Here is a 22,641-nt window from a genome sequence, read left to right on the forward strand (position 1 = left end):
ACAAGAATTTCCTATGTCATTAAGTATCACATAAAAAAATGGCTTTTTAAGGCTACTTAGTAATCTGACACGTGGAAGTGAATAACTTATGATTGGTTGTTACATTTGTTTTAACTGTTCAGAGTGATGCTGGCACTAGTATCTTTGCACCTTGTCTATATGTGTTTATAAGGTAAATATTGGATAGTATGAGGTTATCTCTGGATGTGCTGCCCTTTTCAAAACACACAGGCCAAATATGCCTGATAGGGTGTTTAGGGTGAAGGGGGAAGCCCCATCTCTAGGTAGGCACCCCTTCCCAGTAGCTGGTGCTCGGGTACAACATGCATCTGACAGTTTAGAGCCTTTACCAGAGAGACTGAGAATACTCCCCTTTCTTTTTTCCTCTGCGCAGTCGTACTGCTATCGGTACCGCTGTGCTGCTCGAAGCCAGAACACACCCGACAGCTCTGCTTCCAACCTGGGCTTCCGCTGTGCAGCTGACCATCAGCCCACCACGGGCTAAGAGCCAAGAAGAGCCTTGCCAAGTGCGAGAAGTCAAGTGTCTGCCCTGCCCTTGGCTTTCCTCAGAATGCGGAATAACCTCGAGTGAAGAATCCCTACTACTCCAAGGTGGATTATGTACCCACCCAGTGGCCAAAGGAACCGCTTTACGGGACCAAACCGCTGACCTGCGTCAGCTACGTGCTTTATGATGTGGCACCTTCCGGAGCTCATTGCTGTGCTTTAGTTTGGAGAGTCTTTGAAAGAGGAAGGTGGTGGAGGAGACCCTGAGCTAAACTTTAGAAGGTGTGGGTTCTTCCCAGGCTCTGCCACCAGGGCTAGACCTCAGAGTGCCACACTTGACCTTCTAGAGCCTCAGTGACCTCATCTATCCAGTGGGGAGATGCACAGCATGATCTCTGAGGCCTTCTCCAACAAATTCTATGCGTATATTAGATTCTATTGTGATTTCATAGTAAGAGTTTATGACAGATTATTTTTTAGCTATTTTTTTCCATGTGTGAACCTTAAGTGATACTAATCATGTAAAATAAGAGTTCTCTTATGTATTATTTTGAGAAAAGGATGGGGTGGTGGAAAGGTGGTGGTGATGTGTCTTTATATTCATACTGCACTTTGTGTTTTCAAGGAAATCAGTGTCTTTTACATTATTAGGATGAATCCCATGTGGGCCCCTGGTGGTACGCTCAAGTTCAGCAGTCTGAACATGCAGGAATGTCTGTGGGGTGACTCTACTGTGCTTTATCTTTTAACATTAAGTGCCTTTGGTTCAGGGGGGGCATGGTTATAAGCCCTATTTCCCCCCTCTCCCCAAAGCCTTCAGTGAATGTGAAATGTGTACTACACGAAGAAACGTTTAATTCTAGATGGAGGAGAAGAGGAACAAGAACTTTGAATTACCTGTATTCAGGGTGTCCGGTGTTTTATTGCAGGGAAGTAGGACATCTCGTTGGCTGTAGAATATCAGATGCTCTGAATCATGCACTGTGTCGAATAAACTGGTATCTGCTAAAGCAGGCTTTGCTCTCCTTTTGTTTCTCTCCATTGTGTTTTCTTTTAAAGAAATGTCTTTGTGACATGGATGTATTTTGTTTGCTATAAAGCTTTCATGTCCATTAGCTATTTGACAACTTTGATGTGTGAGCAGTTTGTGGGAATTTTTATTTCAGAAAGCAAGGCTATTTGGCCGGGAACCTTACTATAACCTTGCTTCTTTGTGCCTCAGTAGATGGGGCAGCGGCAGGGGGTTACCTCGATTGGTGGTCCTCTAAAACCCGACAAGTTCTCTGGTCAGGAGAGCGCCTTGTTCTGAAGCCATGGCTCTCAACCAGACGTCCCTTCACCAGCATCTCATCCAGATTCTCCAGGCCTTGAAGGCCCCAAAAGACATGTCATTTGAAAGAAATGGCTCATTTTTATGTTGATTGCTCAAAAATTAGGTCAGATGGTATTCATAAGTATTCCACCAACACTTGATTCCTGCATAGCCTCCTAACATTAAAACACTTGCCTTAAAAAATAGTCATGTTGCTGGGGTGTTCAGCTATATTGGTTGATTTGTCAGTTTGTGAATACAAAATGTTTCTCTGCAAACTTTTACCAACTGATGATGAATTCCAAGCAAAACAAACAAAAAATGCATTTGCTTAATTGAAAAAGCTAATGTAAAAAATAAGGTATTTTATTCTTAAAGCCACCACTACTCAAGTACAGTTTTTGTTTTTACTTCTTACCTCCCACCTGCTTGATTTTTTTTTAACACGGTTATGTTTTTAGTGTGTATATTTGGATTTTTGTTAATGAATGTTATATAGCATAAATATTTCTGGGTGTGTTTTGGCTCAGTGTTCACAAATGCATTTTTAGCAGCAGCATAATATTGGAAAGCATTTAAAATTAAATCCTAACAAGGCTTTCATTTGAGAACCACATTTCTAGGTTATTAACCAACAAGTGCACCAAACTACAGACAGCCGTGACCACTACACTTCCTAGACTTGCATACTGACACGTGAACAGACCAAACAAACAGCAATAGAATCACTTCAGCTTTAACACCCTAGATGCGTTCCTGAAAAACTTCCCCTTCTGCAAAATTACATGCAACAAACAGGGGCTAAAAGGGAAAAATATGGCTAGGACAGACCACTCAAAACTTACTAGAACATTAACAAAAGTAACTGTGCTATGAAACACAGCAGCTCCATTACATTTCCACTGGCCCTTGTAGCCAGCATCACAGCCGGTCAGCCCTTTGCAGCCTAATAGGGTTCCTTTTTCGTTCTCCAAGATAGAAGTCTGAAAGACATTTGTTGTTTTAAGAAAAATGTTTATTTTATTATTTATTTTGAGACAGTGAGTGCGAGCGTGAGTGCACGGGAGCTGGGGTAGGGGCAGAGAGAGCGGGAGCAAGAGAGAATCCAAAGCAGGCTCCATGCTGTCAGTGCAGAGCTCCATGCAGGGCTCCATCCCACGAACTGTGAGATCACGACCTGAGCCAACATCAAGAGTTGGATGCTGGGACGCCTCAGTGGCTCAGTCGGTTAAGGCTCAGTCGGTTAAGCGGCCAGCTTCAGCTCAGGTCATGATCTTGCAGTTCGTGAGTTCGGGCCCCGCATCGGGCTCTGTGCTGATAGCTGGCTCGGAGCCTGGAGCTTGCTTTGGCTTCTGTGTCTCCCTCTCTCTGACCCTCCCCTGCTCGCGCTCTCTCTGTCTCTCAAAAATAAATAAAAGACATAAAAAAAAAAAAAAGAGAGAGTTGGATGCTTGGGGCACCTGAATGGCTCAGTCAGTTAAATGTTTGGCTCTTGATTTTGGTTCAGCTCATGATCTCATGGTTTGTGGGATCAAGCCCTGCATTTGGCTTTGTGCTAATAGTGCGGAACCTCCTTGGGATTCTCTTCTCCCTCTCTCTCTGCCTCTCCTCAGCTCACACGTGCTCATGTTCTCTTTCTCTCTTAAAATAAATAAACATTAAAAAAAAAAAGAGTCCAGTGCTTAACTGACTGAGCCACCCTCGAGCCCCAAGACATTTGCTTTTAACGGAGACCAGTTCAAAAGTCAAAATGAGTGGGGTGTACACTTCTTGATCACTCATTTTTAAGGGGTCTGGGCATTGTCTTCGTAACATCTTTCTCTGCACCCTCAGCTTTTCAGAGAGCTTAATTAAATGGTGAAAGGCACAGCAGTTCTTGAAGCCGCTAAATAAACCACTGCTTGCAGTTCATGAGATTTTTAATTTCTTTTCGTTTCACATATTGCCAAGGTTTTCTCTTAAACTTCAAGACAGTTTATTCCTGATTATCACCAGGCACACTTCAAATTGCATATGCCCCAACATGACTTCTACCTTCTACTCTCCTCCATTGTCTGCTTCCTGATCACTTATGCTGCATTAAAGAACTACTTAGGATAGCAGTACAGACTATTTGGTTGATGTGCTCGTACCAGTATGGAAAATATGGGGTTTGTTTATTTGTTTTTAAGGGGCTCTTATGTTAGGTATGCACTTAAACTCTTATTTCTTGCCCCATTGAAGGATGGAAGGAACCTGAGCTTTGCTCTTCTATCTCCTTTGGTCCTCATTCCTGGATAATCTTTATTTTCAGGACTGTACCTGATGAGCTGAGTGGGAAGTAAGTCATATTTTCTTTTTTAAAGCGTTGTAAACATGCTTAGAGGGGGAGTGGGTGGAAAGTGAAGGTGATAGTGGTCAAGAGTGGCATTTCCCTCTTGGAAAATATTGCATTACATGGATGCCTCAGACTTTGTGTGGTTCAGCTTAAAATGGAATATTGATCTGCATCAGTTTAGACATGTTCTTCCTCTCTCTTTTCTTAAATGTTTATTTGTTTTTAAGATAGAGTATAAGCAAGGAGGGGCGGAGAGAGAGGGAGAGAGAGAATCCTAAGCAGGCTCCATGTTTATCAGCACAGAGCCCAACATAGGGCTCGAACTCACAAACTGTGAGATCATGACATGAGCTGAAATCAAGAGCTGGATGATTAACTGACTGAGGCACCCAGGGCCCCCACTTTCTCTCCTATCTCCCGCTTCTTTTTTTCTTTTTTTGTACAAAGTTTTTCTGTTGTCAGTATGACACTGACATAGTATTGATTTGAGTTTTGGTAGAGCCGTGGCTCCCAACTAGTATATAGGTAAATTCTATTTTCCACAGATTTTCTTTATCAGGAATTCTGTTTATGAGATAAAATAAGGCAATGGGGGTGTGATCCATGAGAATCTCAGAATTCTAGGCCTCATTTTTTCAGAGTAGGTCAGAACAGATCGTGTTTTCAAACTACACATAGAATTATTGCATGCAGTAAAATCCAGAGCTGTCAGTGAAAGGAATATTTTGAAAAACACGTGGACTTAATGGTGTTTTTTTTCTTCTGAGACTTTAGGAAGTTCATAAAAGAGACTGGTGTGAGATTTATTTATTTTGACTTTTTTTTTTCAGTTTGCTTATTTATTATTGAGAGAGAGCACAAGCTGGGGAGAGGCAAAGAGAGAGGGAGACACAGAATCCTAAGTAGGCTCCAGGCTCTGAGCTGTCAGCACAGAGCCCGATGTAGAGCTTGAACCCACAGACCGAGAGATCACAATCTGACCTGAAGTCAGACACTTAACTGACTGAGCCACCCAGGCACCCCAAGGGATTTATTTATTAACATGATATTTTGCATGCATTTCTTCCTCTCTCCTTCCTTCCAACAAATAGTAACATTACCATTGGCAATGTTTCTCATAAGGGAGTTAATCTACAGACTGGCTATTAGGAAAACTGGAGGTACAGAGTGGGGCCCTTGTGGCAATGGGGTCAGGCAAGATGCAGGCTGCGTATCAGAGATGCCCTTTCTAAAGGAGCTGCTGTATCAAAAACCCAAGACCAGGGGCACCTGGGTGTCTCAGTCAGTTAAGCATCCAACTCTCGATCTTGGCTCAGGTCATGATCTCGCAGTTCTCATGAGATTGAGCCTGGCATCAGGCTCTGCACGAACAGCCCAGAGCCTGCTTGGGATTCTCTCCGCCCCCCCCCCCCCCGCCTCTCTCTATCTCTATCTAAATAAAGAAACAAAGAAAGAAAAAATAAATACGAGTCCAGAGTTGCTCAATTTGTCCAGTTTCTAAGAGTAGCTGGACACCTGCATTTTCATGTGAAGTCTTTTTTTGAGCTGTGTTGGCAGCCAATTCGGATCAAAAAAACCAAACACTGTGAAGACCTAATAAATTGTTTCTGTAGCCACATTTGGCCTGTGGGCTGCCACTTTTCAACCTGGATTATGAAAATCTGATTCATTTCATAGAACAGAAAATCTCACGTATCTGAAAAATACTGAAAAATTGGAAAAGTGTGAGAAAGGACATGGACATGTTACCTAGAAAGGCCTTATGAGACTCTTCCCCTGGCCCCTGCCCATTCCCACCTGAAACCAGTAGAGACAGGCAGGCTCCCCAGTGCCCCTGACGGTCCTTCCCCACCAGCTTTATCACTTACTTCCCCACCAGCTTTATCACTTACTCCTACCTGAGAATAGCAGAAATGTCACTTTCCTGACTTAGGTTTTCATTTCATTTATTGAAACTTCTCTATAATACACACTACCCTAGAGCAGGCCGTGTTTGTAGATTTACTGGAATCTGTTGGTGCTGTTAGTGAAGGCTGGCCTTTGTTTTTTCAAAGGCTTTAAACACGTGGAAATTATTAACCCTAGAGCCTCAGATGGAGCTTTGGCAGCTGGCCAGACCTTCTTCCTTCCTGATTCTTATGTTTAGACCATTAGAGCAGGAATTTAATTTTTTGATTAAGCAGAATCATTACAGATAATATTCAGGTAGGCTGTAAAGTGAGAAATGCTCTTTTCTGAAACATGCCCTATTTAGGATTGGAAAGTTCAGGGGATTAGCAGTAAGAGGTGGAGTGTTTCAGCTTCAGATTCTAATCTGCCCCCAAATGGTAATTGACCCCAAAGTCATCATTATGAGAAGCCTGGTTGGGCCTTTGGAATTAGTCACAGTCGTCAGGCAAGAAGCTGATTCCTTTTCAGAATAATGGAAGGTCAGAGAGGTTTGCCCTCCCACCTCCTGGTCTGGGCCGTGTTTGACACACTCCTGTTTTTTTGCTGAGGGAATGGAAGACTGATCCGAGCAGCTCCTTTCCAGCGTGTCAGTTTGGCACCTCAACAGAGTAACGTTAAAAGCTCTGAATCAACACCCGGGTGGAAAGTGAAAGCAGCTAACTATCAGGAAAAGAGATAAGCTGTGCCTTGTCAGTTGGCGCGGATAAAAGGCTCACCTGCATTTAGTTTGGTGCTAATGAGGAAAGGCCCCTTGTGGTTGATGTTTTTGGAGGCCACAATTTTTCCCCGCTCCAGACGCTCCAAATAAAATTTTCTTATTTACTTTTAAGTGACATGGAAGGATATCCCTTTAGTCTCTTCAGTTACTATCTTTAAAAGGCAGTTTAGCATCACATGAGGAGAACATTGGAATACGATTGCCTGGGATTGCCCTACCAGATACTTAACTGTGTGCGACCTGTAGGCAAGTAATGTCCTCTCAGGTAAAATGTGAATAGTAAGAGTACTTACCTCTTAGGGTTGTGGAACGATATGGAATAAAGCAAACATCAAGTACTGGGTAAGTGTTTACTAGGTTCTTGTTCCTTTTATCGATATGATTACTAAAGATGGAGAGGAAGAAGGTACTGTCCGATGGTTCTGGTCAGCCAGGGTGACAGCTGCAGCACAGAGAGCACAATCGACCAGAAGTAAGAGAGAGTAGAGGCTGAATATAAGAGCATGAAATTGACCTCGGTCTCAAACTTAAAATAAAATAAAAAATAAAAAAGCCCACATGATTGATCCCCAAATCTCTATTAATACTTGAATTTGAAAATAGCCTGAGACTGTGTGGCCCATCTGTCCCATAAAGTTCTCATTAAAGTTGATCTGGTTATTGGTACATATATTGTATAATTATTAAGCTTTTTCTCTTGAATCTACCTCACAAAGAAAAGAACCTCTGCTATGTTTAATACCAATGAAAGTATCGTTCTTGGATATCATAATTATCATAATTATTCTTAAAAGATGAAATGAAAAACAGGAAAGGAAGGGTAGTTGGCCTGCAATATGTTGATCAGCCAGTTAACATTTTCTGTGGTGTTTTTGACGCTATAGAAAACAATTTGCATTTCAGTTTTAGATGATAGTTTTTAGGAAATTCTGCTTAGTCATTGAAATTCTTCTTTCTCATTTAATCCTTCTTTGAAATTATTGGTCCAGGATCTAGATTCTGACTTCAAAATTACTAGATTTAAAAATCAGGGGTGCCTGGGTGGCTCAGTCAGTTGAGCGTGTGGCTCTTGATTTCAGCTCAAGTCATGATCTCTTAAGACTCTATGCTAACAGCAGGGAGCCTGCCTGAGGTTATCTCTCCCTCTCTCTCTGCCCCTCTCCCTTCCTTCCGCTCTCTCTCAAAATTAAATAAATTAACATTAAAAAATAAAAATAAAAATCAGTATGTCCACAAGGGAATAATTGAGGGTTTGGAGACAGCACTCATAGGGATTAGTGTAGTTAATATTGCAGTTCTCCAAATGTGTTCTCTGGACCCCTGGAGATCTCTAACTCCCTTGCAGGGGGTTGAGTCAAAACTCTTCTCATAATAATATTAAGATGTTATTTGCCTTTTGTACTGTCATTATTTCACAAGTGTATGCTGGGTTTTTTCAGAGATTACATAAAATATAAGCTTGTATGGTTTTATGTTTAAAACTGTCCTAGTCTTCAGGTGCCTGGGTGGCTCACTTGATTGAGCATCTGACTTGGGCTCAGGTCATGATCTCACAGTTCATGGGTTTGAGCCTCCTTTCTGGCTTTGCACCAACAGTGCAGAGTCTGTTTCACTGTCTCTCTCTCTCTGCCCGTCCTCTGCTTACATGCTTTCTCTTTCAAAAATAAACATTAAAAAAATGTACTAGTCTTAATTTTTAATCTGCTAAATGTCTCTGGGTTTAATCCAATTACAAAAGCTCCTCTTTGAAGTCTTCAGTAATTTGTAGGCATGTAAAAGGGTCCTGAGAGCAAAAAGTTTGAGAACTGCTGATGTAGGAGAAAAGCAAGGTCTTGATGGTGTCCGAATTTGGGGAATAATGATCAGCTCTTCTCCATCTCTTGAAAACAGTCAAGAAGAATTGAGGTTAAATGACCACAAGAGAAAGTAAAATTAACTGTTAAGAAGCACTCCTGTTCATTTGGGGAGATCTATCACATGCAGAGGTGAAAGGACCACGTCCTCTGAAAGACCGTTCTGTGTGGACAATCCAGGACTTGGACTCACTTTGATATAGAACGCCCCAAAAGGGCCTTACAAGTTTAGGTACATGTAGTGTAAGATCCCAGAACCCTCTCCCACTGCCGCAGCCTCTGCCCAAGGTGACATGATGGTGGGATCCTGCATGTCACCCACATCTGCCTCCTCAGATGGTGGTTATGTTATAAAGCTAGTGGGAAAGATGATAGTTTTATGAATCAGCTCTTTGTCTTGGTGGATTTTGTCTTCATTTTGCCATACATTGTGATTGTTCTGCCTCTTTTCTTGGCCGGTTTCCCTTCCAGCCAACACTTTCCGGCACCCCTTAGTTGGGCACTGTGCTGGGTGCTTTTTGATCTAATTTAATCTGTAGGCAATCTTGGGAGGAACCAGTTATTTTTGGGTAGCATTTCCGATGTGCACTTAGAAAACTAGGACTCACAGTATTTGCAAGGTACCCAGGCGAACATAGCCGAATGAAGCAGAGCAGCAACACATACCATTTTTGAGACTTCTGTTCTCTCCACTGTTCTAAACCCATGATTCAATCATGAGTTTGGCGTGGGGAGGGTTGGAGTGAACAGGGGAGAATAATGAGGCAGGAGGTAGCCTCAAGGTGAAAAAAGGCAAAGAGCAAGAAGTTGAAATGGATTAGTGGTCAAGGACATGGACTCTGGAGCCAGACTGTCTAGCTTTGAATTCTTGTCCTACCACTTGCTAGCTTTGCGACTTTGGGCAAGTTACTAAACCTGTTTGTTTTTCTGATTTTGAAAATGAAGTGGAAGTACTTTTAGAAAAGTTAGAATTGGAGTCAGGACGGTTTAAAAATTTTCAGAATAGCGTGACTGCCTCTAAACCTTTGACCTGCTTTATGTTCATTCCAACTCTGAAGATTGATGCAGTAATTATTCTCCATATGGTAATGAGATGCCAAAGTTAAGGCTACATGTTTTCAAAAGGGATGTTTTCATCACACCTCCCCCCACTCCAAATGTGTCACTTCTTTATGTATCCATAAAGGAGGGAATTTTTGGCGGGGGGTGGGAGAAGGCTTGGGTATACGGAAAACACTGATCCTCTGGAAATAATGATCAAAAGGTGCATTATCAGCTCATTTGCACCAGGCTCAAATCCATGAAAAGAATACAGCTGATAAAGACTGCTGAGAAAAGTGTCCTGCACCAGGCGTGTTAAATAGCACTGTGAAAAAGCCAGAGAGGACTTCTTGATAAGATGAAATCTCCTGGTCCTTGAGAAACTAGGCTAAAGTTTCTCACTCTCTCTCTTAACTGTGCTGCTGGGCTAAAAACTGAACACATTTTCAGGGTAGCTTCCAACTCAATGTTTGCCTCCGTTCCAGAACGTTTGTAAATACTCAGTTCTGTTGAGAAGGGAAAAAAAAAAACCTTGCTAATATGGGAACCACATTCCCATGTGTAATTTTTTATTAACAAAACCTTTTGCTTCAGGACATTATTAGGCAAGCGACAGGCAGAATCACATGGATTGTTGCTTGTGGGCTGTTAGCTTTGGACAACCCCTTTCGGAGCCAGCCCTTGTACCTCCATCTGTGGGAACGTTTTTATGCGAAGTGGCAATTTACAATGGTTTTATATGTAATGTTCCCCCTCTAGTGGCCAGATGGTTGTGGTTTTTGATATTTTTGTACAAATCCTCTCTAGAGTGGGAGAGCCTTTTCTTCAGGGGTACTCTAGACTTGAGAAGGTGAGGGAGAGAGGATAAAAAGGGGGGGGGGTGCAAGCCTCTTTTCCATAGGAAAAAATTGTTCTAAAGTGTTTGTCCATTCCAGTCTCTAGCGTTTTATCTTAAAAAAATTTTTTTAAGATTTTATTTATTAGTTTATCTTTTCACACAGTGTGGGGCTCAAACTAAAATCCTAAGATCGACAGTTGCACGCTCTACTGACTGAGCCAGCTGGGCACCCCAATCTCTAACTTCTTAAAGAGGACATAGAGCTGGGGAATGTGGTCTGCGGAAGGAGGAAAGGGAGGAATCATCTCTCATCTGTTTACTCTGATTATTTTCTGAATTCCTATGCCTTTATTAATAATTATGTTATTAATAACTGTCCATCAAGTTTCATTAGAAAACTCTTTACTATTTTTTTTTTTGATATAAGAACAGCAAAATGCGGAGGATAAAACTAGGAAATCAAAAAAAATACTGAGTATTCTTAGAAACCCTTTGTCCTGTGGGTTCCAGTCTTCTTCCAAACCTGTGTCAGCAGGTAACTATTATTGACAATTGCTGTATTTTTCCAGGCTTTTTTTCTTTGCATTTACATATATACATGTATATATTGATATAAATTGGACATAGACTATTTATATATACACATATACACACAAAGAAATCAGGCATAGTATATATAATTTATTTTTGGTTCTTATTTAAAAAAATGGAATTATACTGGGGCACCTAGGTGGCTCAGTCAGTTGAGAGTCCAACTTTGGCTCAGGTCATGATCTCGCAGTTCGTGAGTTTGAACCCCATATTGGGCTTGCTGTTGTCAGTGCAGAGCCTGCTTGCAATCCTCTGTCCCCCTCTTTCTGTGCCCCTAGCCCGCTCACGCTCTCTCTCTCTTAAAAGAAAATTTTGTTTTTAATGGAATTAGAGACACCTGAGTGGCTCAGTCAGTTAAGCGTCTCTTGGTTTCGGCTCAGGTCACGATCTCACAGTTTGTGAGTTCAAGCCCCATGTCAGTCTCTGCACTGACAGCAAGGAGCCTACTTGGAAATCTCTCTCTCTCTCTCTCTCTCTCCCTGTTTCTCTGCCTCTACCCCACTAGTGCTTTCTCTCTCTCAAAATAAATAAACTTAAAAATTGTTTTAATAAAATAAAAAATGGTATCATACTATAAACACTATTGATTTAATATATTTTGTACATCTCAGGAAAGTATAAGTCTAGCCCTTTTTAAAATAGCTGAATTAATTAAATTAATATATTTAAGCATTCTACTACTGTTGAATATTTAGGTTATTTTCAGTTTTTTATTGTTTAAAAATGTTCCAATAAAACTGTTTGTAGTTACATATATCTTTGCCAATTTGTGCAGATATTTCTGCAGGATAAATTCCTGGTAATCTAAATCCTGTATCTAAGCACATGGTTATTTTAAGTTGTGGTGGATATGGATTGACAGCTTTCCATAAAGGCTGAACCAATTTATAATCCCACACACTGTGAATCTGCAGCTTTTTTTTTTTTTTTTTTTTTTACTAAAATGAATCTGAAAACACCCCAGGTAGCTCAGCATCAGGGAAATTCATCTGTAGGATTCAGGAATAGTTGTCAGGGGAGGTGAATGAAACCAAACTGAGGTCTTCATCTGGCCTCAGCACTAGAGCAGTCTTGGTTGTTGTTGAAATACAACCTGAGGGCAGGCTAATCAGTCCAATGTTGGCTGCAAATGACTCAGGTCTGAAAAAAGTGACTCATGTTAATGAAATCAGTTCTCAAGAGTGAATTGCTTCCACTCTCCACCCCTGCCCATACTCCACAGTGACCTCTTCACTACTTCTAGTTACCATGTTGTTTTTCTCCTCATGGTTTGGTGATCTGGAGCCCCTCACTGACTTATTAATTCTGACTATTCCTAAGTTGGCTTGGTGGGGAATGTGTCTGATCTCAAGTGCCTCTGAAAAATTAAAAAATCACGGTCTGAAGGGCAGTCTTACATGTTATCTAATCTCTCCAGCCTCCTCTCACCCACTGCCCTCCTCCATCTGATGTCCTCAGAGCGGGTCCCTGCCTCACCTGGCTTGTTGTGATTGGTAGAAGTAAAAAATGCACTTTTCCAAGCTCTCTCCCAGGATGACTGAGTGACTAGGGCTAAAGTGTGGCCTGGGATTAGATACTTTCCCAAGTCCCCATTCTCACCTCCTGAGCCTCTTACCCCTTAGAAGGTACAGTTGTATTCTATGTATAATGAGGGCTTCAATTATTGGAGCTCTCCTGTAGGGGCAAGGGGAGGAGGGTTGTCAGGAAAATTTCACCTGGAGGCTTTATATTAGGACAGTTGCTCCCAGATGTCACTAGTATGTCCATCTGGATGGCCCTGTTGCTGAAACATTGATGGATGCTGCTTCTGCTTAGGCTCTATTTCTTGACTCTTCTAGAATGACATGAAACCAGTTTGGAAGAGGGTAAGACAGAAACAACTATATGCACCTCCTTCACATAGACATGCTGTAGACCTCTCATTTCACAGGGTCTGAGGAACCTTCCACTCTGCAAGTCCGTGACAGGGTTTTCTCAGTGACGTAAAATCAAAGGGAAACCAGCCACATAAACCTAGGGAGTAGCTTTTGCTTTATAGTAGCTTTAAAAAACACCAACGGTGGGGTGCCTGGCTGGCTAAGTCGGTAGAGCCAGCGATTCTTGATCCCAGGGTTCTAAGTTTGAGCTTGTGTTCTTTGGGTGTAGAGATTACTTAATAAAATCTTTAAACAAAATAAAACAAAACAAAAACACAACAGAAAGCTTACCATAGTATGGGCATCCCTAAACAATAGCTGATATGTTGGTGTGCTCCAGAAATGTTAGCTAAAAGCTGAACTTTTGACATGTATGGGAAGTGAGGACCTAAGGTCAACCTGCTAGCAGTTCTCAATGGTGTGTGGCCTTTTGGTTACCTTTGGCACGTGCTTTCTTTGTGGAGACCTGTGGGTTTTGCAATATAAACTTGGAGCTTGGAACTGTTAGGTTCCAGAATGTCTGCAACACTCAGCCAAGTTGGCTTTGTGGTAGAAAATAAATGGTTTCTTATTGCCTTATGCGTCCTCAGAGTGGCACTATTTATAAAGGAATAAGCTGAAACTGCAGTTGGAGAATTCCAACTGAGTCTCTTCTCAGTTAAAAGAAAAAGTGTGAATAGCATTTGTCATCACCCTTGATGTTTTGTGGCAGTAGTGGGTAAGGTGGACCATGTGCCTAACCAGTCACAAATATATTGATGAAGAAATACAAAATACACAATAGGTGTATTGATAAAGAAATAGTTTCATTAAAAGAGAGAGAGAGAGAGAGAGGAGAGAGAGAGAGAGAGAGAGAGAGAGAGAGAGAGGAGAGAGAGAGACCGAGTGCAAGTAGGGGAGGGGCAGAAAGAGAGGGAGTCACAGAATCCGAAGCAGGCTCCAAGCTCTGAGCTGTCAGCACAGAGCCCAATGCAGGCTCGAACTCATTGACCATGAGATCATGACCTGAGCCAGAGTCAGATGCCTAACTGACTGAGCCACCCAGGCGCCCAAGAAATAGAGTCCTTTTAAAGGGAAAAAAATATGAGTGAATCCATTTGATCCCTGCCCAGGAATGAATGTTTAAGAAATGCTTGTTGCATCTTAAACTATTTTAAATAATAGGTTCCCAAAAAATCTCTCTTGCTTTGTGGCCTTATAAGTCTTCTGATTTTTTGATATTTAAATTCCTATTTTTAAATTCCTATTTTTATCTGGTATTTTAATTAAAAAAGAGAAAAGCTATATATATGTTCATAGCTAAAACAGGTAAAAGTTTAGGATTAAAAGATAAGTTCTAGGGATGGAACGCACTGCATTGTGGTTATTGTCAACAATACTGTGTTACATACTTCAAAGTTGCTAAGAGACTAGATCTTAAATGTTCTCACTACAAAAAGGAAGTAGTAATCATGTGACTTGATGGAGACGTTAGGTAACACCAGGATGGTGATCATACTGCAATATGTATAACATGTTACAAACATATTTCAAATTTTTTTAAACTTTTATTTATTTTTGAGAGACAGACAGAGACAAAGCATGAACGGGGGAGGAGCAGAGAGAGAGAGGGAGACACAGAATCCAAAGCAGGCTCGAGGCTCTGAGCTGGCAGCACAGAGCTTGATGCGGGGCTTGAACCCACGGACTGTGAGATCATGACCTGAGCCGAAGTCGGACACTCAACCAACTGAGCCACCCAGGCGCCCCTACAAACATATTTCCAACTAACACAATTGTACGCCTTGAACTTACACAATGTTATATGTCAATTGTATGTCAATGGAAAGAAAACAAGAAAGAAGGATAAAAGCCCAGATTTAAAAGGTATTGCAGAAAGTTACTTATGTTTTTGAAATGAACACTGAAAGCACACTTATTTTCTACCACCTTGTCATGTTAAAATATACTCCAAAAAATACTTAACATTAAAATATTGAATATTAAAACCATTTAAAGATATATTCTATAAAAGTAATAATAGTAATACAAACTGTTTTAAATGGGAAAAATAATAAAAGCTGATTTAAAGGGAGAAAAAACATTCCTTTTGAAAAACGAAAATGCCCTTGGTCTCCCAAATGTATCATTCTAGGCACCCCTGCTTTGTGGCGGGAGGTTTGCTTGAACTGCATCCCGATGTCTATCCTGATCATATCTGCTCCATGTCCTCATTCCTGTTTTCTCCTGTTTCTCCTGTCATCAGACTGGTCAGAGCTTGTATCTGAGATGGGAGAACAAATTTGGCAAGATGCTGATGCTTTCTGGCAATAATGCCAGCCCATGTGATGTTCTTTGTCAATTTTTTGGGTACAGCCAGTTCAGAACATAATGTTCTCTTATGAGCCTTTAAGCCGGTTGTTGATGGTCAAACATTCAAAGAAGCATTCCTGAAGACAAAAACTACATCATGTACATCTCCTAACACTGGGAATATTATGCGGGAAAATCAAGTTTATGGTGAAGAAGAAGAAAAACGAAGTTAATGAGTTATTTGAGCCTAAGTCGATGCTTCACCCACTGAGCCATCCAGGTGCCCCAAATAGTCTGTGTTTTAACAAGCCCTCTGGGTCATTTTGATGGGTGCTAAAACTTGAGAAAATCAGTGTAGTGAATGCAGTGTGCTGTGCCCAGAGGCCTCCTGAAGGACGGAAGGATTTATTTCTCTAGATGCTGAAAATGCTGTTGGTCTTCTCACCCAAGCCCACACCTTTTCCAGAGACTGTCTGCATCCTGTGACTGGCTCAGGCAGGAACTTAAAGGCCCCACTTTTCACTCCAATGAGAAGCCATCTCATCTTCAGAGCTTCTTGGATTGACTATGGTCTTGGTTGGGATTTCATTGCAACCCAACCTCTCCTTTGCCCAGTCTGCTTCTTTTCCATCCATTCCACAGGTGCTAATCTTAACAGCACCCCCTAATAATCTCCCCACAGTCCCACCTTCTTCTCAGAGTCTCCTGCCCCAGGAACCCAAACACATGCCTCACAGAGGAAATGGGATGTGAGTTGGGACTTTAAAGAAGGGTGGCAAAGAAGTCGATGAGCAACGAAGGGAGGGGTGGCAAGATCTGAGATGGGACATGTCCCACAGGAGGAAAGCACTGTGAGCCAAGCTTATCCCAAGGCCTGTTTAGGAAATGGAGACCTACACAGATGGGATAGATTATAAAATAAGAAGGGAGTTGTGGAGCTTTGCCGAAAAAGTATGTTGTGGAAGCATTAAGGTGCCCTGGTAAAGTTAATCATAAAGATAACATTAGATTCATCACACTAACATTTATTAGTTTGTTCAGTCAACAATGCCCATTAAGTGCTAGAGAGACAGCGGTGAGCAAAAACGGACCTGGTCCCAGTCCTCAAAGAGCTAACAGTCTAATGCAGAGCTAGACATAAACCGATCCCACAAATGCCAAATTTGCACACATATCATATTTAAGTGTTTCAAAGACCTTTGAAGTGTAGACATAATATGTGGCCTTGAGGTTGAGACCCCCTCACTCTTTTTGTTTTGTTTTGTTTCTAGTTGGCCTATGAATGCTTTGAGAATAAAGATAGCTTTTTGTCTCCATTTCTAGAATGTAGCATAGTAGGTGCTCAGCAACATTTGCTGAATAAATTATGAGCTCAGGAACTGGACTTCACACCACATAGCAGATGTTTGTGAGTGAAAGAAGGAATGAGTGAATGAATAACAATTGTTTAGGTGCCTAGATGGTTCAACCAGAACTCCTTCCCTAGTGGTAGTCCTAACAAAGAAAGGTAAGGACTAGGTGTTATGTTTCTGAAGCTACACCGACTTCATTTTAAGAACTGCTAAGAGAGTTCAAGTGATTATGTGCTCATTTCCCTGTGTTAAAATGCCTTTTCTTTCTGGAAGGATGGCAATGGTAAGTATTAGTGTATCTGAAATACTCTTACTATGCAAAAAAGTAAAAAAAAAATAGGTAAGATTGCTTTAGACTAATCCGAATTTAGGGAGCAATTTCTTTTTTTTTTTTTAAATACTTTATTGTCAAATTGGTTTCCATACAACACCCAGTGCTCTTCCCCACAAGTGCCCTCCTCCATCACCACCACCTCTTTTCCCCCTCCCCCTTCCCCTTCAACCCTCAGTTTGTTTTCAGTATTCAATAGTCTCTCAGGTTTTGCGTCCCTCTCTCTCCCCAACTCTCTTTCCCCCTTCCCCTCCCCCTGATCCTCCATTAGGTTTCTCCTGTTCTCCTGTTAGACCTATGAGTGCAAACATATGGTATCTGTCCTTCTCTGCCTGACTTATTTCACTTAGCATGACACCCTCAAGGTCCATCCACTTTGCTACAAATGGCCAGATTTCATTCTTTGGAGAGCAATTTCTATAGGGCCAGTTAAGATAGTGCAAAGTTCTGGTGTCTTTTGAAGGTCAAGAATTAGTCTTTGAGCTGTTCTTAATCCTCATCCTTGAAAGAGCTTCAGATGTATACCAGTGAGTCTAGGATTGCTGGGTGGGGGGTGGGGAGGAGTTGGGAGGAGGTGAGGAAAGGGGAAGGAGGTTATTTTCACAAGTTGAGGAAGGTAGGAGGAACAGATTGTTAACAAAGCAAACACCTCAAAGACAAACAACAAATACAAATGCACTTTGTAGAATTCCTTGAGGGTGAATGGAAGCTCTAATTGAGCAGATTCATTTATGTTCAAATACAGGTGAGGAGAAATAGGTCTCAAATGTGTTTGGAAGCACTTTTCTGTGTCCACCTACTATGCATAAATGCTTTGAGGTGTTGGCAGTTTAGGGGAAAAAAAGATTGAAGTTGACAAGGTGTGGAGGGAGGGTGGAGTGTGGGCTGGGCGGAGAGGGGGCAGGGTGAGCAGAGGTCATGGGACATAAGTTAGTGGCATCAGCACTCTGTAAGTGGCTGCCCTTATAAGCAGGGAGCACTGGGTATGTCTGGACCAGAGAACTAACAAACTTAGCAAAGTAGTACCCAGCTGGGATGGTTATGCAGTAAATCAAGTAATTTGTATTTTCCCAGTTCAGCCATGGGAATGTGGCACTGAGAACAAGCCGGGGCAGCTGGCGGGGAGGAAGAATGGCAAGGAGACAGCAGGCTGATGGAAGTGGTAAATAGCCAGGTAGCAGCAAACAGAAACAAGAGAAGCAAAGAAAGAAGAAAGGAGAGAAAGGGAAATAAAATGGAACATATCGTGGGCTTTCTTGTTATTTTAGCGACATGTAAATAAGCAGCATGGGAAATGGAGTGTAAGAAACCCCAGCAATAAATAAAAAAAGATATCAGGATGAAGAGTATTGTACAAAGAAAGCAAGGGTAAGAATAATTTAAAGTAAAATATCTCGGGGTACCTGGGTGGCTCAGTCGGTTAAGAGTCCGACTTCTGCTTAAGTTCCTGCTGTGGTTCATGAGTTCGAGTCCCGCATAGGGCTCTGTGCTGACAATTCAGTCTGCTTGGGATTCCCTCTCTCTTTCCCTCTCTTTGTCTCTGCCCCTTCCCAAATCATGCTGTCTCTGTCAAAATAAACTAAAAAAAAAAAAAATAAAATAAAATCTCTCTCTCTCTCTCTCTCTCTCTCTCTCACACACACACACACACACACACACACACACACACACACACACACCTCTAAAGCCCTCTGAAGGCAAAGGCAAGCAACCTGCTTCCTTAAGCTTTTTCCTGAAGGGAATACCAGTGGTTATGGTGAGGGATGAGAGAGGGCATATGGCTTTTCACAGAGGACCACATAGAGCTGAAGTGAGAGATGATGTGGATAGGTGGGCAGGGGCCTTCTTGCCATGTTGAGAAGTTTGGGCTCCACCCTGAGTGTGATGAGAAGTCATGGAAAGGTCTAGAGGTGGGGAGAATGCACAGCAGGGACGGTGAGGCTGGAGGCAGAGAGGCTGCTGCAGGGCAGAGATGATGGAAGTGTGGAGCCAAATGATAACAGGGCGAATAAAACGGATTTCAGATATGTGTAGTGCAGGGGACTTGCAGGTCTTCACGGTTGATCAGCTGTGAGGAGGAGGAGGAGGAGGAGGAGGCGGGGACAACTTGTAGCTTTAGCCAATGAGGTGAAAAGTAACACTATTAACTGAATAACAGTAAACCCAACTAGAGGGGCCTTTTATTATCCCGGGGAAATCCCTAATAGTTTTAAAGCAAAAAGGAACTCCGACTCCAGATTTTGTTTATAATTTTAGCTTCACTTAAATGATGAAAGACAGGTGTCCTTTCATTTAAATGATTCACAGACCTCCTTTAGGAGTTTATTCTAAGATTTCCATAACCTGGACCACCAAGACTCACCTACTGTTATATTGAATCTAAATGAATTTTGATGTAACCAAAGATGTCCATGATAATATGCTGTCTGTTCTGTTCTGTGTAGCATAATATTAACCCAGAAATAGGTCTGAAATGATATCTAAATTTATATACTACATTATAGCCTATATACATCCATTATTTTATGTGAGTTTTGCTAAGGAAGCTAGCTCATCCCTTCTTTATACGTGTGAAGGCTAGAGCAGTTTGTGGGAGAGCCACAGGCAACAGGTAGAAATAGTTAATAGTTATAAACCAATTTGTCTTCCTTCTTTGACAAAAATATCTCGTAACCACAAGAATGGGAAGCATGTATAAAGTTATGTTATTTATATCACTGAAAATTGGCAAAATATCAAATATGACTAAATTTAATTATCTTTGCTCAGGCCTGGGCACCCAACCGAGCTGGCAATGTTTAGATGGATAATAAAATCATGACCTGAGTCATAAATTATTACATATTTATTTCAAAGACTCTATTTTATTTATTTTCTTTTTTGTAAAACCATAAACTGTTGTTTTCAGCAAGATTTTCATATAGTTTTTGTTCTATTAACAATGAAACTAAATGAAACTATCTTTCTTGAGTCAGTGTAGCTTTCTGATAGTTTTTAAAAATTAATTTCAATTTGAGAAAACTTCACCGGCAGAGGAAGATTTGAAAATAAGCCATGAAATTTACTTATCCTGTTCAAACACTGTAATGAGATCACATTTAATGAATTATTATTATTGCAGAAAATATTATAATTTCATAAAACAAACAACTATCACAGTGTCGTTTTAACTGTTTCTTAATGTAATGATGACCAAGCGGTGTGAAGTTATGTGCAGAACCAGTATCAAACTTCTAGATCCACACATCTAACAAGTTTAAGTCATATGAATTGTTTAATATTGCAGAATGTTTGTGTCCATGTGCAAGTGTAATGAATACAGTGCTAATGTGTGAGTACCTCTGGAACTCCAAACAGAAAGAGAAATGAGAAAACTGACGTTCAACACAAGGGAACCACACCTTGTTATTTAAGAATTGTTCATGCCATCGGAAAGGAAGGACCTGACAAGTTAATGGGTTCATTTATGTTCTCATCAAGCCAAACACTTATATTCTTCAAAATCTCACTGTTCTCTGAAGCAGTGGTCATCTCTGTAACGGTAATGACCACAATCACAGCATTAGGCAAACTTGTGTTTGGTTTTGAGGACATAAGGTAAGTGGAGAAGCATTTCTCTGGGACCTGAAGAGTTATTCCTGAGAGCAGTGGTCAGCATTATTGGTTACCAGCTTCCAAGGGAGAGGCAGTCATGTCTTCTTTCCTCTTCTTGTAACAGCTTAATGGAGGTAGAAATCACATAACGGAAGACACCCCTTTTGAGAGTAGTTTTTAATACATTTACTCTAAGAAGCAACCCTGTACCGACTAGGAATCACTTCTTATACCTCCCTCCCCATCAGCCACTGGCAAATACTAATCTACCTTACATCTCTATGGAATTGTCTATTCTGGATATTTCAGCCAAACAGAATCATATAACATGTAGTTGGCTTCTTGCACTTAGCACAGTATTTTCAAGGTTCATCCATGTTGTGGTGCATGTTAGTACTTTTTATTCCTTCTTATGGGTGAATTATATTCCACAGTAAGGATACCACATTTTGCTTATTTATTCATCAGTCAGTGGACATTTGGGGTGTGCCAACTTTTAGGCTATTATGAAAAATGCTACTATGAATATTTGTGTACAAGCTTTTCTGTGGACATGTGTTTGTTTCTCTTGGGTCCATACCTAGGAATGGAATTATGGAACATGTGGTTTACTTTATATCTAATGTTTTAAAGAATTAACCTAAAGGCTTTATGAAATAGCTGTGCCATTTTACAACTCTACCAGCAATATGTGAAAGTTCCAATTTCTCTATATTCTTATTAATTGCAATTATGTCTTTTTAATTTTTTTAATTTTATTTTTCAAGCCCAGTGTGGGACTTGAACTCACAACCCTGAGATCAAGTCCTGAGCTGAGATCAAGAGTCTGGTGCTTAACCAAATGAGCCAGCTAGGTGCCCCTGTGTCTTTTGGTTATAGCTATCCCACTACTGACTAATTGTGCAAAACCCTTCACAAATGTTAACTCATTTGATCTTCCCAATATTGCTATCCCCAGAAAAGGAAATTCAGACTTAGAGAGGTTCAGTAACTTGCTCAACACTAATACACTGAAAAGTCCCAAAGCTGAATTTAGAAATATGCTACACAAATACACACTCTTTGAACATTCAGGGCAATGGAAACAATTTGGGCAAGTTTCACAAGACCTTCCTGAATTTAAAATCTTCTGTTCTATCCAAGTTAGTCTCCTGAATCCACTTCTGCCTTATGCTTCAGAGCTAACTGGTACTGAGACTTAATACTGAGAATTAGAGGGAGAAAGAAATAGTTTCAATTAAAGCAAAAATTTCCATTTAGCCACTGATAATTTGTAAATATTAATTTGGAATTTTAAAAAATTATTAAAAATAAATTTGAAAAGCCTAATTTTCCAAGTATGATCTTTATTATTCTTGGGCCAAAATTGTTTCCAAGGTATACATTTCCACATTCTTCATGGAGTCAGTGGAAATAGACTTGAAATTGAAGCCAATTTTTATGTTTCAATTCCCTAAAGATATATGCTACTTTTTAACTTTCTAATTTGCAGTAATTTATAATTTTAAAATGTTTACATATTATTATATTAATAGTTAAACAAGTATATCTATTAGTGTTTGTTCTCAAAAATAGAAGTGTCACCATTACTAAAAACTTGGCAATAAAGTAAATGCAGTTAACTTAGTGTTTAGGAAAGACTTGGAACAGACTCTTTTGACGCTTATGTTAGGAATCTAATTTCTAAGGCTATGAGCTATTTGAGAATAAGCGCAACATGAGTACAAAAATTTCCAAGGATGTATAGTCAGTGAGTTCTGTCTTGGGCAGGGGCACCAAGGAAAAGATACTACTCATGTCCATGCCTCTGAAGATTGTCCTCTGTGAGGATCTCTGATTCACAGATGGTGATATTCAATAGAGAAAGGGCTGAAGGCAGAACGAAATAATATCTGTAGAAGCAAACAGTGAACCAAACATCATTTTTTCTTCTGACCATTTCCTTACTACTTCTGGAGCATCTTAGTTATTAGAAGTGCTTGTGAGAAGAAAGGCCATCTTGAAATGAGTAATACGAGTACCCCTTCAG

At 40.8% G+C, this 22,641-nt stretch overlaps 1 protein-coding gene across 1 annotated transcript in view; it reads left to right on the plus strand.

Moving 5' to 3' along the window:
* SUMF1 (sulfatase modifying factor 1) overlaps positions 1-1,533 on the plus strand; it is a 96,104-nt gene extending 94,571 nt beyond the window's left edge. The window contains exon 9 of the mRNA XM_029918610.1: positions 395-1,533. Within this exon, the coding sequence (XP_029774470.1) occupies positions 395-505 (111 nt within the window). The 3' untranslated portion in view covers positions 506-1,533. The remainder of the gene's footprint in view (positions 1-394) is intronic.
* The last annotated feature ends 21,108 nt before the right edge of the window (positions 1,534-22,641 follow it).

The sequence above is a fragment of the Suricata suricatta genome, chromosome 12, assembly GCF_006229205.1.
Source record: "Suricata suricatta isolate VVHF042 chromosome 12, meerkat_22Aug2017_6uvM2_HiC, whole genome shotgun sequence".
NCBI classification, from domain to species: Eukaryota; Metazoa; Chordata; class Mammalia; order Carnivora; family Herpestidae; genus Suricata; species Suricata suricatta.